Genomic DNA, 17,617 nt, shown 5'->3' with positions numbered 1-17,617 from the left:
CTTGTCAATTGTCAACAGACAATAAGACGGAACTGTCCAGACACAGTAGTGGGAAACTTCTTCTAGTTCTACGATTATTACAGTTATTGTGGAAATGTTTGGGAGACGCACAATGGTATTAACACCCTATTATGTAAGCTGATGTACACAAAACAATGATCTGTATTCAATAGCTCTCTTTATATCTTTACTGCTAGAAATATTCTCTTCCCAAGGAAAATAATGAATTGTAATAAAAGAACTTTATACTTGTGTATTAAACAGCAGTCTACAAAAATCCCACAAACATGATTAGGTTTCTCTGCTATTCTATTGCACAGATAAAATCCTACCAAATTGCAAAGGGTTTACATCCTTCTGTGGTGCACTGCATGTCTTAGAAGAAGATAACAAGACTAGACAGCATCCTTCTATCTATCCCCTCCAGTTCCATCCAAGCAAAGCCTTTCATTTCTGTGGAATTACTTTCACTGGGCGGAGGAACTTTTACGAATGCTTTGTACCATCACGAGAATACCAGCCATTTATGCTAAAGGTGAGAGGAGAGAGCACACACAACTGGCCAGAACTTATCGAGAAGGTATCTGACCTGAAGAAGAAGGCATCTGACCTGGTGTCACATCTCCACTGCCAATGAAGGACAGCAACCCTAGCTTGACTCAGTGCAACCAGTGAATAATGACAGAATATAAGGCTCCACTGAGCAACACAGCTTTTAAGGCTGGAAGTAACCACCTAGTAAATCATCTTTACCTCCAATAAAAAACAGTCCCCAGAAAGCCACCTGATAGCTCTCAGCTGAACAAAATAACCTGTGTTTGACTGGAGCGTGCCTTTCAGACTAGCCAGCAGTTCAGGAAATCCTGCCTGAAAGTTCAGGCAACAGGCACAGAGGTGAGGCCGCGAGGATCGGCCGTACTCTGACCAAACCAGCACGCAGAGGACACTTCACGTTCCTCCTTTCTCTTCCAAATCCCTCCTACCTGTACGCCCCCTGCACGCTGCCAATTTCTCCTAACATCGTCCATGCTCATTCTATCACTAATGTAATTGCTTTCAAGGCATTTGACTAGTGTTGTGGGCAAATATAATAATTAGATGTGCACACACACAAAAATTCTCGGTGCTCTGGTACCAAAATCCAAAAGAGTGCTCCATTTCCTAGGCAGAAGAATTATACCCCTGCTGTGTTCTAATCAACCAACCATCATCAAGACAATCAAAATAATTTGCCTAAATTAGCCAATCAAGACACCCTGCAAATCGCAGAATGTGAAAAGCTACAACAGAAATCATCATAGTTGATTATTATACTAATAATCACGTTAAAAACCTAATGAGATGAAGAAATTGGAAGCTTGCTGGAGCAACTCTCTATTACCTCAACATGCTGGGAACTAATTATATAGACTGTAATTAAAACAAAAACAAACCCAAGCCCAGGCCCTAGCTAAGTTAATAGTTGGTCCAGTAATAAGCGGAATAGAATAGGAGACGGTAATAAAGACTGACACTCACTAAGGACCCCAGAGGAACTCCAGGAACTTTGCAAACAGACGACATCCCACGGCGCGTCCTCTGGCTGAGGAGCCAGCAGCATCCTGACAGTGCCTGGCACCACGCGGCAGCTCAGGGCAAACAGATCTGACCCGGGTAAAGGCTGATCGCTGATACGTGCTACAGAGCCTATTCACAGCCTTTTACTTTGTATTCCCCACGTACCAATTCAGTTCTCTGAAACTTCCTTCTTTCCCATCTCAGGTTGGCGTTTCTGGCCTAGGGTGCCATCCTTCTCCAAGGAGCCCAGTTTCCTACCTAAGCTGCTCATTAATACCCATCTGTAGCTGCACCATGGCCAGGGATTCCCACGCAGTGACAAGCTGGCTAAACCAGGTTTGTTAAACACAGGACGAATTTCTTGGACTTTCAAGACTCCAAACAACCTCCAGAGTTGTAAAGCAGGTACAGCGGGGATGAAAATCCTGTTTATGCTTTACACTGCCACCTTGAAGACAGGGCCAAACTAACCCTCACTGACGCCAAACCCAGGGGAAAGAAGTAATTCATAGCAGCAAAAGCACCGAGCGTATTCCCCTTCGCTAAGTCACTACATGAAATTTAGCAAGTCACTTCAATCACTTCTCTAAGCTATTCTAAAATCAGTAAGACGACTAAAGAAATCACCACACTAGGTACGAAATACATTTTTTTCTAATTACATTTTAGAATACAGAACAATATTGAAACAATGAAGATCTTTACCAATGTGTCAGTCATGGGGTTAATCAGATAATGAGAGACACTTCAGCATGTGAGTGGCCCCACTGAATGCAAGAGGCCCACTCCTGCATTTAAATACTTCACTTAACTCTGACATCAGTGTTGCCATCAAACGCCTGACTAAGAAACAAACAAGAAGCCCAGAGTCACTTACATGTCTCTTGGCCTCAGATCAAGAATACCACCATGTTCTAGACCCTTTTTTACTTACATGAAATCTCTGATCCACCTCACAGTTGACCTGTTTCCTGAAGTCCTTACAAGCGAAACACACAAACACAGGAAGAAAAAAAAAAAAAAAGCAGAAGAAAGCTAGCAATTAGAATGAAAATTAAAAATGAATTAATTCAAGAATACAAGAAGTGCCAAGATTGTTTACAATTGTAAATTAATTTTCTTAAGCAAATTCATCAAAACAATTTCAAATTTTAGAGAACAAAACCAGTGAAGTCAGAACTAAGTATAGTTAACAAAGTATTTAATTTGTGAAAAATACAACAAACGTCGGTGCCATTACGAGCCAGTAACCAAAGAGTGCTGGGCAGCATGAGGGAAACGACAATACCTTTTGTGCTACAAGGAAAGTCAGTCTCCGAATCCCGTGTTCAATCAGGACCGATTTCTGCAAAAGGGCAAAGAAGGAAGGGAGACTGAGATTATCAGAAAGGAACATATCGAAACCATGTGGAAGTTTTCTGTAAACTGTAGAAGCTGTACAAATCCTTCTGTATCTCTGCCGTAAGTTTCCAGTCCGTTTTGGTCTACTCATAGCTACCGTTTCTCATCTGATGACTGCCTGGTGGCACACACAAGTAACTACATTAAAGCTGAAGAGCTAAGTAACCAAGTTAAAAGGACAAAGCCTTCCAGCTGATCCTCGCTAACAAGTTATGCAGAAGAGTCAGTTACAAGTCTTGGAGGATACACGCTCATTCATTTGCCAAGGTTGTTGGTTTTTTTCCCTCAAAGATTACTTTCTGAAGAGAGCACAAGGTAAGCATGGTAAGGCCATGGGAAACGATAAGGAACTGACCCAAGAAAGCATGTACCACGTACCTGATTTTGCCACAAACAGCACACCAACAACCCTGACCAAAGGACGGATGTGTCAGTATTACACAGGTGGTAAACTGTAAGTTTTACAGAGTTTACAGATACATCAGCGAATGCCCATTCTGGTTACTTCTTGAACAAATTCCGTAAGGCCACATTTCAAATGAACGGTGCCATCAGTATTTGCCACATCACTGTTCTTTTTTAAGTGTTAAAAATGGTAGTTTTGCCCCCCTTTGTAAAACTTCTCCCTTTCTCCTCCTTTTTCCAGTTGAAAACCAAAAGAAATAAAGAAGAAGAAGAACGAAAAAGAAACAAGAGCTCAGCCAGGCCAGGAACAAAACAACCCCTTTCGGCACAGACTGAAATGTTTTACTAAGGTTAAGCCCTTTGAAAATGAGCATCAGTGCCGATATTCATGGCAAGAGGAAGAAAATAACTTTAATAATGCCATGATTTAAAAAGCAAAAATTGTTATTGCTTTTAAAATTCCACAAGTGGCAGACAATAACAGCATAGCAACAGGATTCTGATTACATCGTAATAATGTGGGTCTCACAGCAAGTCCACAGCTATTACAGAGCGATTAGCCATCAGCACCTGGAGAAACTCCATTTACACTGACTGCCTCAATCTCCTCCACAAGTCATTTACAAGTATATGATCCTAATTTCTATTAAAAAAAACACACACAACATGCTGGGACTAGAAGATTATTTGGACAATTTGGATCAACCTATTTGATAGTTTAATGTGTTTTGGAATTTTTTTTTTCTTTCTTTCCTTTTACCCCCTCCCATAAAACGCCTGGAGCATGATCAAGCAGATGAAAAGCAGAACTAGTTTTAATTTTTATATTTGATTATTTTCTTTGCTTAAAGAGACAGGAAGCTGCTGAAATCAAGTAGAAACCCGTCCCATTTTGGAACCCCTCCTTTCTGCAGATGTATTACCCCCTCCCACAATGGGAAGTTAGAAAAAAGCCTCTCAGTGCTCCCGGAGCCGTTGCAGGTGCTGTGGGTGCAGCAGGTCCCACTGCCTGGTGTGCTGTTCATACCAACAAGCTCTGAGTTCTTTGTACCGATGAGGAAAAGCAAATGAAGACAGGGACTAGAGGGCAGAGCGGACACGGAGGCTGTCCCCAACACAAGCTCCCTCACAGTGACCACAGGACTAACTCTTGGTACTCGGAAGGGAATCCCATTGCTTTTATGAAGGAGCAGCAAAACATACCAAATCAACTCCACCTGGTGACAGAAACACCACCTGATGCATTTAAAACCTTGAAGGTCTCTTACCCTATCAAAAATTAAAAGGGAAAAAGTCCTGAGCTGATGGATTAGAACGGACCATTAAGAACTGCAAAGAGAAACAAAGATTGTTGTGTGTTTTTCATGGCCTACCCTGGAGGCTTCAGAAGGGTGTAGCTACATCCAGTCAAATAAGTGGTAAGATTTTAGATGGGATAAATTAAGAATGTAACTGTCGTATTTATTTATTCACTTCGGAAAAAGATATCTGAGGAGAATGCTGATTCTTCCCAAAGCAGACAGAGCTGTCCTGTGCAGTTAGGCAGTTCCAGAGAGAGAACTGAGGTGACTTACCTTGCTTTGTGTGAACTCCCTGAACATGGCTGCCAGCCCATCATCATCAACATCACCGTCAGTTTTAATAGCAACGTTAAGAATGTGAATGGGCTCCTCACGGGCGGCCTGCGATTTAAAGAAAATGTCCTCCATAAATAAATTGTTAACAACATAAAAAGCATGCATTGTCCAAAGAGGCTCCTCAAATACAACTCTAAAACACGGGTCCCATAGGAAAGAAACGACTTCAGCAGAGCTTGCTGTAAAGTAAGGAGAAATACGAGGGAACATCCTTGACCAAGCAGCCTCACGGATTCATAATTTCACAGAAGTAAGTGTTAACGTCCGCAAACAGCAGCTTCAGAGGATCCAATTCTGATGGTCACATCTGACTTGGCAAACTCAAGTGTGCTTCATTTGGATGCAAAAAGAATGCAGGGTCAGGGCCTCTCTTTATGAGATGCAGTACAGGCGGGGCATAAGAGGACTTCGGCATCTCAAAAGGTAATGAAATTAAGCAAATTCAAAGTGTAAGAGCAAAACATTGTGTGTTTTCCTATCTACAACAAAATGAAATAATGTGGAAGCATTGATTACATTCAAGCTTCAAGAAATGACAAATTTAGTATTCAAGATCTTGCAGTTAACTCTGAAAAACTGAATATGAACAGGAAATTTTCCTTGGTGAGGTGAGGAGGTGGTAAAGAGAGGGACCTGCAGACACTGCGGTTGACGGTAATATTCTCGAACAAGGCTACAATTCTTATACACATCACGATCAATGGGTAAGTTTTAAACTAAGCCATATTCTGAACACAGACTGCATTCCAGCAGAGCTTCCAGCTGCCGGGAGGCAGGACAGAGCAGTGGAGCAGCTACCTGTGTCGCTAAGGACAGCACTTCTTCTGTCACTAAGGATTAAAAACCATCTGCTCCTTCTGCACCTGCTCTCCGTGTCAGTGCAAAAATTGTAGGGGGTTCACTCTCTTTTTTCTCCTCGAAACAGTTCTAAGAGGCAGAGGAGAAGGAAGATCAGAATGTAAAGTGACTAGGAAGAGTGTAAGACAGAAAACACAGCAAGTCAGACTTAAAGTAAAGGCTGTGGAACATGTAGTTCGGTACAGCAAGGCACAGAGGAGGCCTGGAGACCTACTCATGGCTTAAACTCTCAGTTACGCTGCCACGGATCAATCCAGGAATTCTGCTGATGTTAAAAGCAACGATCTGAATTTACATGGAGAGTAAGAGACGTAGATGTAGCTTTAGAACGGAGTCAGGAAATGGCCACCTACTTTTATTCACCTGCTGTGAACAAGCAAACAAATCACATACATAAATACATAAAGCTCTTAACTCCTGCTTCCAGCACTCGAACAAGTGAAAAGTATCTAGCCTGCAGTCATTGCAGCATTCTGCACGCCGTCCATTTCCAAACCGAGAGCAACCTCAAGAGAAAAAAATTACTGTACCTTGTCTTCATCATACAAGGAAGCATGGCCAGCTTCAGGGAAGGTTGGGCTCTGGGGAGGAGAGTCGCAGAAACAACTCATCACTTCATCAAAGATTCTGAAATACACCAGAGGAGTATTAGTCACAACCACACTGCTGCTAGCTCACCAAAAGCATACGGCACTAAAATCCACAAATCACACCGGTAAGGGGGGAGGGAGGGAAAAGTACTCCTTCCCTTTGCAGGACTGAAACTCAAAAGATGAGGAGGCAGTAACCTCCTCCACCCCTCAAACGAAAGCAGAGCCTGGATCTTCCAGCACTTGTCACATTGCCACAGATCTTCTGGTTGCAGGCACTCCTGACTGCTAGGAGCTCTGCTGTTTTTTGTAGTTTTTGTTTTTTTTTTTGCCTACCCCTAAAAGGTTGAAAGCATAAAGGAAACATCCTCCCACATATATACGCATGAACAAGAGCCCTGGCAATCAGCACATTTGCAAATGATCTCCAGTCAGCAGAAATTCAAGATGCTGATCCTTCTGGCTGCAAAGTGCTCTCACAGCAGCCTGAAACGTTGAGTTATCTCAAGGAGACAGATGAGGGGATCCAAATAAATGACCACCCGACACCCCAAAAGCTTAACAAACGAGACTGGGACCACTTCAAACCTGACTCTAGACAGTGACAAAGGTTTTGCTCGGTTCCCTTTGGGCCCACCTAGGAAGCTGGCGCCACAAAGAGTCGTCCCCCTTCCCCGCGTACCTGACAAAATCTTCAAAGGTGCGGAAGGAGACCATTCCACCCATCCGCTGGCACGGCGGAGTGAACGAGTTGTCTAGCAGCACGTCACTCACGCTGGCTACGTGGACCATCCCGTAGTGGTTGAGGTTGGAAGAGAAGGACATTCTAAACGGCAACGCAATAAGGTCACAGTCAGTGGGGACAACGGAGAGATCAGCAGAGGACAAACATCTGAGCACGTTCGTTTGCTTTGGCCACGTAAGCGTGGCTGCTTATCCAGTGTAACTGGCACGGCTTGTCAGATTCCCCCGCACGCCAGCCCTGCTGTGCTGCCTTCTCCTACGGCCCTGCAGTGCTGGCGTGTGTCTGGTGCCGCTGATGCTCTTACCTGGACGTCCTCCCAGACGTACAGGAACAGTAAAGGAGGTGGGAAATAACGTTACAAACCTTCGGAACAAGTACGTCTTAAGGAGTTTATTGAGATGACAGGCGAATTACGACTGTGCAAAGCTCAATGCATTTTTCCTCCTATACGTGCAGATTTTGCTTTACACGTGGAATACCGAACTAAACAAGAATGATTTTTGAAGTTCTGACACTTCAAAGCTTTAGTGAATCTTTACAATTAGGTTGACATGTACTAAGCTACATTTGTTTATTGCTTCCACTATTTTTCTAGCCATACTACAATTTATGCTCCTCAAATGCAGTGTGGCACAGTGACCTCTCTCAAATCCTATGCTTCAAACAGGATTTTCTAGAGTCTTACCCTAGTATTCCTACCCTAAATAAAGCCCTGTTAGGGTGTTTTCCAGTTTAACTGGTGACCAACTTAATATGCTCTTCCATCTGGTTTAACCCAGACTTTGAAAATACTGCAACTCTTTTATTTTGCTCAGTTTCGATTGCTAAAAGGTAGCAGCTTTTAAATACGAGCAGCTGGCCACAGAACACATCTATCTCAAGGAGCAGGGAAGCAAGGCAGAGCTCCAAACCCAGTGCCCTCCAGGTGAGACTCTTACTCCTTTGGTACTCGTGCCTGTACGTCTGCTACCCAAGCACTGTGATGCACCACAGCAACCGCACCGCTCGCACAGGGCCCATTCCTTAGTTAAGCGAGGACTGGGACAGACCTACACAAACGCAGAGGAAGGCACGAAGTGAGAGTGGCTTCCTTCTCTTTAAACCAGGAGCACTGCTCCCTGCCACGGTCAGCTTCTTCCCTGGGAGAGGGCAAGGTCCCGAGCATATTGAAGTATCGCTGACCTCTCATGCAGTTCAGTGGCTATGGCAGCAAACGCCGGCTGTGAAATAGATTGTGCTGTTCTGGGTATTTTTATTTGTTTTCCTTAAAGACCCACAAGGATATGGTCTAGACGAGCAGAGGAAGCCCCTCACGCAGCCTGCACGAGGCGTACTGCAGCTAACTGGGCACCCTTCCTCTGCCTACCAGAACTGAGTTTTGCCTTCTCTGTACTAAGAGGCAGTAACTTACTTCTAATTTCTGAACTGGGCACTCCAGACTCATCTGAATTCATGGAGGGGCCTACTTCAAAAGCTCCCTGCAACACGGTGAGATTTCCAAGCTTGCTCTGAAGAGAGAGGAGAGCCGAGCCGGCGCACGGCAGCGCCGTGCAGCGCAGAGCGGCTCGCTCCCTCGCTGCCTTCTCCCCGGGGAGCAGGAAGACGTTACCAAAGTCAGCTTTCGGCCTCCCCAACTGGTGCCACAACAGGCAGAAGGTAACGGGAAGGAATCAGGGCACTGAATCGGCACAGCACATGCTTGATTTACATCTCCTGAAGACACAAGGTGCTCCTCTGCTGCGCTGAGCAGCCGCCAGCAGCACGGCAGGCAGGCACGGCAGGGCCCGGTCGCGCTGGTTGTGGCACTGCGGTCAGCCCGCACGCCCAGCACCAAACTGCTTTTTGGATTGCTGACACTGCTTTTCCTGCCTTTATTAAGTCTTCTTTCTTTTCATATACAGCAAACCATTGTGACATGGCCCTAAGTATACTGTTAGCAAGTCTAAAGTATCATCGGTGTGATTAATAGCTCTCCGTGGTTAAAGTCACTCCGTGTTTTCGCAATTTATCTCTGATTAAGACCCATGAGACTTTCAAGCCCATTTTTACTATTTTACCCTAAATAGGCTTGTAAGCAGTAATAAATAATAGGTATTCATGTTTTGAAAGAGAAACATTTTTCAGGACATGCCTTGGTGTACATTTCTTACAACTAATACAAAAAATATCACAGAACAGTAACTAAACAGAAAGACAGCAGACATTTTTCATGTATTATTTAAAACAAGAAATACTTTCCAACTGAGACATGGGAGGAAAAATTAGCATCCAAAACACAACAAAACATGCTGTCAGCTGTTTGAGATGTAGATTCATCTATGGCATGAGAGAGGTGAGACAGCCTCGACAAATTCTAAGCTAGTTGCAAGAAACCAGAGCAGCAACAGGTATGCTATCAGCTAGAAGCAAACCCCTCTTTCACTGGGACACCCTACCAGAGGGTCAGCAGCTGGGAATCCAGTTCCAAACCAGAGAGACCCAAAAAAGAGCTGTGTATCGTACCGCAGATGAACCGAGTCACCTGGCAAATTTAATTGGAAAGATTGCTGCATGCAAAGCTGCTTTTAAAGGGTAAAGGAAAGCTGAAAACATGTTTTAAACAACGGGAGAGGAAAAGGGAAGGAAAAAAGAGTTATGTTTGAGAGCTTCCCAAGTGAAGAGAAGGGTACTAAAACAAAACATGTTAAAACAGTAAGTATTAGGCTATTTTTTCTAGTCTTTCTTTTCAAATTTTAAAAGATGACGAGTACCATACCTGTTTAGCGTGGGGATGTTCCCTCTGTAATCAAACAACCACAGTTAGTTACAGATTGGTTAGTGAAAGCCATAATAAAGAACTATCATCGAGCTGATAACACAGCCCAGCAACAAGTTTACAGTTAACTGAACCCAAATTTGTCAACAACCATCAGGTATTCGGCAGGGCTCCCTGTCACTGACCCTGATGAGGCACCCACCACCTGACCTCGCCTGCCACGACTGCCGTGGGGAGAAGCGCAGGCCATGCACATGACATGCAGATAATACATACCAGGAACACGCGCTTGCGAGGTACCTGCACCTCTACAGCATCTCTTTTATCGTACCACCTTCCAGCCCTGTGCATACACCAAACGAGCTTCACAAGCAGGACCAGACGGGGAGCACGCCCCACCCGAGAGGAGAGCGAGCAGCAGCGCAGATGCAAGAGGTGACAGTACTCCGTGGGAACACCAGGTTCAGAAAACGAAGCCAAATCCTCATGGCCAAACCGACACATGAAGCAGCAGCCCCCACCTTGGCTCCCACAACAACGCAGTAACAAAGCAAACGCACACAGGAACACCATGTAGTACTTGGCATTGTCAGCATCCGAGGCCTTGAGCACCAAAAAGAACAAGCAGAACTTGAGGCTAACTTTAGGAAAATCGTAACGTTCCCTTTTTAAGGTCAGTCCAAAACCCTTCGTATTATTGCCTGAAGATGAGGGCTCAGCGATGCACACGAGAAAGGAGGTGAGGGGCGCAACAGCACGAGGACGGCGCAGGCTAGCCATGCTAGCTACGTTCACAGCAGCACGAGGTGGCACGTCGCTCCATGCAAGCTGCAGGAGTTGCTGTGATCTGGCATTCAAATTAGTAAAGACTGAACTGAAACAAAATACATGCACACGGGAGGCTTGTGCAGAGGTTAGCAAACATGAGGAGACTGAAAGCAAAGCTTCAGGGAGCGTGTAACCGGACATTTGTCCTGCCCTGCCCTGCAGAAACCTGTGGGAGAACAACCCTCACACCTTCTTAACACCCTTAAAAAAGGCAGAACCCCAAGCCACTGGGCATGAAGTCCCAGTGTGCAGTGACCAGTGTATTTCCACGGCCACAGTCCTGAATACGCTGCCTGTATCACGTCCTGCTCACAACCTGGTTTTGTCACGGGAGAGTCGTGTTCTCTGTGAGGTTGTGCGTTTGGTGCATTGCTGATGGGGGAACAAGTTCCCATGATTTCCTTAAGCCATACAGGAGAAAGCACACATTGGGCTAAAAACTTACCTATTTGATGGTAAATAACAAAATTATATAATTTCATTTGGAATTGGGGGGGAGAGACAGTGTGCTGAAGAGCCTATTGTCAAGACTGAAAGGGACACGGCCTCAGGGGTGGAGATTTATTTATTTATTATCCTGGTAAACGGTGGGAAAGCTGCATGTGATCTACTCCAGCTGGAAAAAATAGTCTGGAGAGGACTGGCAGCTCCCACACCTGGTACGCTTGTGTAGTGGTCCCTGGAATGCTTTCAGAAAAGCTAAGAAAAAAACCCAGCATAGTAAATGTTCATTTTTGTCTCAAAATGAATGCCCCGCAGCCTTGCTCGAGGAACTGCTCTCGAGCCACTCAGGATAGAGGTGAAGAGGTTCTGGAGAGAATCGCAGCGAGGAAAAGAGACGAGGCAGGGGCAGAGGTCTGGAGGGATGCAGAGCAGTGCCCAGGCTGCGCTGCCCCCCATCCGCAGCCTCCTCGGCCCCAGGAGCTGGGTGTCTCCTGCCACTGAGACGCGCTTGGAGGCGAAGGGCTGATGCTGGCAGCCTTGTGAAAAGGCTTCGCAGTCCCCTCGCCGAGCTACACCTCGGCAGCTCCAGCAAATAAAAGAGGAGCTGCGAACCAGCCTGCGCTGCCCTGCGGCAGGGCCACCCCGGGAGCAGGACCAGGTCTGGGGGCTGAGCAAACGCACCAGCAGCGCTCCCACCGCCGGCACACGCAGCTGATGGTAGGACCAGAAGCTTTTCCACCACGCCAGCCCCGACCCTTCTCCTGCCTCTTCTTTACAAAGGCCCTTTTGGAGCAGGGAAGCTGAGCTCACTGGGAATCCGCTCCGCACCCCTGCGAGCAGCACCGCACGCTCCAGCGTCACACCGCTCCTGCCCAGGCAAACGAAAGCCCCCCCAGCTCCTTCCCGCACCTCCTGGTTGAACCCCCACCCGTTTCCCCTCGCCACCCCCCACTTTTTTTTCCCCTTAACCAAGGGAGCTCCCCTCTGGAAATGACGGCAGCGCATGCAAAGCACCGCGGGCGCAGCGAGCTGGGGCCGAGCGCAGCGCAGGGCAGGGCTTTGAAATCAGGCAGCAAAGCGGAATCAGCAGAGGTCGGCTGAACAACCCACTTGTAGTTATTACCAGCGGTACCACAGGAGAAAGAGCAATTCCACTGGCTGCGACCAGTGGCATTCCTCTTATGTTCCTTCATTTCTGTAGAAGAATCTAAACAGAAGGCTGTGAAACATGCCTCGAACCATACATTTTGATTGGGTTTTTTCCTCTCCCTCTTTCTTTCCTCATTCTTCTGCTCCCTCTGTGATTCAGCCAAGCTGAATCTGCTCCTGAAGTCCAATTTGCATAAAATTATCATCGTTCCATTCAGCTTGCTGCCCCTTCCACAGCCACTTCTTTGCTCTGCTGGAAGATTTTGCCCTTTCCGAAGCAGACAAGCCAAGGGAACCGCAGCACATTACCGCTGCCTGCTGTCTAATTAACATCAAACCCTCAGCACGAGCTGCGGGGATTTACAGGTGGCCTGGAATCATTTTCCCCTCCTCCCTCTGATATCAGCCGGTCTCCCGCAACCAGGAGGGGACCTCGGGCTACCTACGGATAGGCTTCCAGTTGTGCGCTCGGGTCCCCGGGCTTCTGCAGCCGGAGCCCAGAGCAGCGCGGCTCCTTCAGTCCCGGGGACCCAACGACTGCTGCAGGAAGCTCTCGTAGCATCTCTCTTAGCCCACAGGAAATTATCTCATTTGGTCAGAAATCCAAATCTTCTGTCATTATAAAATCACGAAGCAACCTAACGGGAAGGTGCCTATAAACACTGCTCTAAACGTAATCAAGTTCTGGTTTCTGGTCATTCTGTACAAAGCACTGTTTGGAAACAGCAGAACGAAATTTGGCTTTCAGCCTTCAAAATGGTTTCAACCTGTACGCTAAGGAAGAGGCTGACAAAAAGGAACAACCAAAGTACTCCATAGATGATAAAACATCAAGAGACAGCTAGGGAGAAATCATGCAGCACTCTTAAGCCTTGAAATCAGCAACAGCAAAGTCCAAGTAGGGTGTCAACAAACATCCACAAGCACAGAAAGAGGAGATATCGGGCAAAAACAAGCACGAGATAGTTGAGACATTTATACTGAGACCCTTGGAGATACCAGGCAGCTACTGACTAGACCTAAATTCCACCCTCGGACGCACCAAGGACAGCAGAACGCAGTCCCAAGAAGGAATTTTAACGCAGACAAACCTACGGCACTTGCCCGCATGCCCCTGTTTGCTGAGCCGTGCGCATTCCCAGCTCCAAATTCGGGTTAAGTGGACATCTGCCTATCAGGTTTTGAAAGTAAAACTTGCTTTAAAGCTAAGTAAGCCGATTATCAATCTTAAAGTCTTCGGCGGCTCGGAGTGTATCCGGAGAGAACCTGCACTGCTGAAACTTTCCTTCACCTCTACCTCGCAGCGGTGGGTCCTGGTTGGAGGTGCCCCGGCCATCTCAGGGCCAAGTGCGGCAGCGGGGGTGGCACGTGGGACAAAGCAAGGCACGGGCTCAATGCACAGAGGGATCGGGAAGGCAAGGGTAAGGCACCAGAGCGAACAAAAGAGCCTGGGCTGCACTTCGGTTTCATTTGGGGCTGAACATAGTCAGAAGGCAGAGCCCTCTGTTATCGCTGCCATACCCCAAAATAGACACATCCAGCATTTTTATGTCACCCTTGTCAGCAATTGCCTCAGCGTGTGACAGAGCAGTGTGCTTTGCCGGAACAAATCTTCCTGAGCTCTTCCCTCCTGATCCCCCAGCACAGCTGCTGCTAGGGAAGGAAAGATCAAGAGAGCAGCTGCACAGCCTGGCTGGGGGAAGGCAGCGAGCTGGAGAAAAGGGGATGCTTCGGGAGGAGCAGTGCAGCAGCACGGTTCTGCAGCAGGCTCCAAAAACTACCTACAGTGGACATTGTGCCAGTTTAATTTAAACCTTACAGCCTCAGACATAAGAAAGGCTGTTTGAAAGCAGGAGAGCGGGATTATTAGAAAAAAAAAACTTCTCCTGTTGAAAACGCTCTGTAATTCCCTCTCCCTCTTCTTCTAGCAGACACACAATGTTTCTTTGAACAGGAGATTTTAAGCTAAGAATAGGCAAGCACTGTTTCATGTGCTCAACACCTCAGAAAGGCCTTTCAGCATCTGTCACCTGGCCTGCCATTCTCACAAAGGGAGCTGAACTCTCTGAACACCAGTCAATATTCCAGCAGCTTCCCATCTCCGCAGGGCAGTCTGAACAAGAGGGAGGCGAAGAACATCTCAGAGCAGGGCTCATTTCTGCCTCACATCTTTTCTCACCGGGACTCGAGGCAACAGAAAGAGGCGGGTTATCCCAAGGCAAGGGGCTCCGCGCGTAAGCGTTTGTTTGCGGCGCCGCTGCAGCGTGTGGCGATCGGCACCCCGCAGACACCCCTCTGTCACCTCCTCCGGGCCGGGTTGCTGCGACGCCCTCTGCTTGGAGAGGGCTCGGAAACTCCGCTTACTGCCAAAGGCGCCAGATGGTTACCCTGCACTCCTCATCTGGTTGCGCTGGGCAATAAGGACTGATGGTTTCGATCTATAAAGCTGTCTGTGGTTTCAATTATAAGTTCTTCTCCCTGTGCCTTACCCTTGCAATCAAGATCAGTGGGGAATCTTACAACAGGGTGTTTTCTATTAATTTAAACAAATAATTCCCAAACCGGTTTCTGCCCACAAATCCCACCAGGAGCGGGTTGCGTTTCCATGATTTTGTTATTCAGATTTAACAGTTTTTCCTTCCTCTCTGCTTCCATGTAAAGCTTTACTGCGGGTAGTTGATGGCAACCATTCAGTGGTCAAAAACGCAAAGTCTGAGTGCCTGGTGCGACTAGTCCGATCAGAAGTAGTGACTGTGACTGTTTCCATTACAATTAAGTAAAGCCACATCAGGGTTAAACACCAATGACACAGAATTTAAATATACCACAATTATAAAAGCCCTATCAGTTTGCAATTATCTCTACGTGAATATTTGCTCCGGTAAAATTCAGACTCTCGAGCATTCACAGAAATCAGACAGAAAAGGGAATAGGGCTCAGAAATATCTGATGGAGTGCTGAGAAACGTGCTGCATCACACAACACCAGCTCCAAAACAGGACGCTCTCTCTGGGCTCTGTGGTGCCCATTTCTGGTTCACCAGGACCCAACCCTGCAGAACCTCCAGGGACATTCTACGCGGTTAGCTGGGATATTTTGGCTTTGGGATTTGCCCTCAGAGTGCATTTTTAGCTTTTCAGGCTAGGAGTTCATGCTACAGAAGATACAGAAAAACATACGATGGACTTAGAACATCATCGCAAACAACAAAGAAGACTCAAGCAAGACAATGTCAGAGTTTTGAGATTTCAGTGCTCTGTGTCCTGGGATTAACGTACGGACTGCCTGTACAGGGAGCTTAAATCTGCACACTCGGTGCTAGTTTGATTCCCTCAGTATCCTGCTATCTGCTGTGCTTTAGCTCCCAGCCACACAATAGCTGCACAAGGAGGTACACGCTGCAAACAGCTGCATTAAGCAACAGGAGTGAAATTCATCAGCAGCAGATCGAGGTGCAACTCCAAGGAACCAAACCTGCCTATGCAAGCAGTGAATTTGTCCCCAACGTCTGCTTGCCTTTGCACAAGGACTGCAATGCATTTTCATTCAACCATCAGCACTGCCGATGGTTGAGAAGCAGAACTGAGCTTCAGAACGTTACTACAGCAAATTCAGCATAAAGGGGAGAGGAGATTTCAGGACAAAGGAGCTGTTCCCCAAGCAGGTAACAGTTCTCATCTTCCAGCTGACCTTGTCCAATTAAGCTTGTGCACAGTAACAGCGCAGTGGTCAGCACTGGCAGGCCAAACAACCCGCAAGCAACAGAGGTGACTGAGACTAGCAAAGAGAGGAAATGGAGAAAGAATGGGAAGGAGAGAGAGAGATTATGATAAAGGGGCACTAAAAATAGTATGCAATTATTTACAAATATTCTAGAGATGCAGAAAACAGATGAGACCAAATGCATGTCCCATTTGTACCATGAGTGTTTTGTGCTGCTTGTTGAGGACAGTCATTCATTTCTAGCAAACCAGATTCTGAAAACCATTTCATAAAATGTACTGATGGATTCTCAATGAAGCGAGACTGGACCCCATTGCCCAGCCCCACCAAAAATAAAATAAGGAAAAAGATGCTTGGAAACAAAGGAGGAAAATAGCACGGGGACCACGCCGCCGATCCAGCGCAGACCAACAGTGGCACCTGGCGGCCACGGAGGCTCAGCGCGCCGCTGGGCGCCAGCAGTCCCCTGCCTGGGACAAAAAGAGTCTGGAACAAAACATCCTCCTGAGGTCCCGCTGGAAATGAAAAACCACTGGGACCGACTAACCTGACAGACGCTAAAAAAGTTCTGAAAAATCAAGGGTTTTTTTAAGTGCTCTTCGCACACACTAGGAGATGCGACCTGTCTATAAGGGGGCAGGGAACAGCTGATGGTTTTGGTTGCAACTTTAAGATTCAGTTATTGTGAGAAATATATTCTGAAAAATACTGACTGAAAACCAAAGTATTTCAACTCTTCCATCTCTGTATAATATACATTTACATGTACATCTTAGTCTCCTCTGTCAAACAAACAAAGGCTGCCAGTCCTTACTTATTACACTATGAAAAAATTCACCTTATCCAGTAAAGCCAGGTTTGAAAGTAGAGCCAATCACAAACAGTTACAGAGAGCTGGCAGGGGAGCACTGCAGAAAGAGGAGGGAGATTGTCTGACTGTTCTTTATTAAAACTCCTACTACTGATTATTCTGTCTGGAATTGCATCCTTCAGACAGCTCGGGATTCAGCTAGAACTGAAGTTACAGAGCAAAGCGACTACACAAGCTTAACTGAAAACTGGAACACATGAGAACTGTATTATATTTAAATGAATCCAGATTGCTGGAACTAGTACCCACAGCTCCTGAGGCTTTTAATAATTTAAGAGAAGGAAGTGGGTAATGTAGGGTTTTATCCTAACCAATTTGTGCTTATTTGAAGCACCGGGAACTAACCATTTTTCTACCAGTTCTATTCCAAGTTTTCTCCACCAAGACAGCATGTAGTTCCTCATAAACCTCTGGTCCCAAAGGCACCTGAATATGTGATCTGACCTGTTTGGATGGGAGGTAGGTAGCATGAACTGGAACTCCACCACACAAGTGTTATCCTTCAGCTGGCGATGCTGGACGCTGTTTAATTCGTAGGCAATGTATGCCCTTCGAACATACACCTGGTTAAAGAGAAACTCAGTCAGCTTAACTGTGCTGCGGAGGCACAGAGGAGGAAGGCAAATGACACACCAAGAGAGCTCTTGAAAATAT

At 46.4% G+C, this 17,617-nt stretch overlaps 1 protein-coding gene across 1 annotated transcript in view; it reads right to left on the bottom strand.

Moving 5' to 3' along the window:
- The window catches only part of ACACA (acetyl-CoA carboxylase alpha), a 124,616-nt gene that overhangs the window by 62,787 nt on the left and 44,212 nt on the right, over window positions 1–17,617 (bottom strand). Inside the window, exons 28-34 of the mRNA XM_083806085.1 lie at window positions 17,408–17,526; window positions 9,949–9,972; window positions 7,131–7,274; window positions 6,389–6,485; window positions 4,938–5,045; window positions 2,846–2,902; window positions 2,492–2,536 (exon numbers count right to left, since the gene is read on the bottom strand). Of these exons, the coding sequence (XP_083662211.1) occupies window positions 2,492–2,536; window positions 2,846–2,902; window positions 4,938–5,045; window positions 6,389–6,485; window positions 7,131–7,274; window positions 9,949–9,972; window positions 17,408–17,526 (594 nt within the window). The remainder of the gene's footprint in view (window positions 1–2,491; window positions 2,537–2,845; window positions 2,903–4,937; window positions 5,046–6,388; window positions 6,486–7,130; window positions 7,275–9,948; window positions 9,973–17,407; window positions 17,527–17,617) is intronic.

The sequence above is a fragment of the Anser anser genome, assembly GCF_964211835.1.
Source record: "Anser anser genome assembly, chromosome: 20".
Taxonomy (NCBI): domain Eukaryota; kingdom Metazoa; phylum Chordata; class Aves; order Anseriformes; family Anatidae; genus Anser; species Anser anser.
This window is presented reverse-complemented; position numbering and strand designations above follow the sequence as displayed.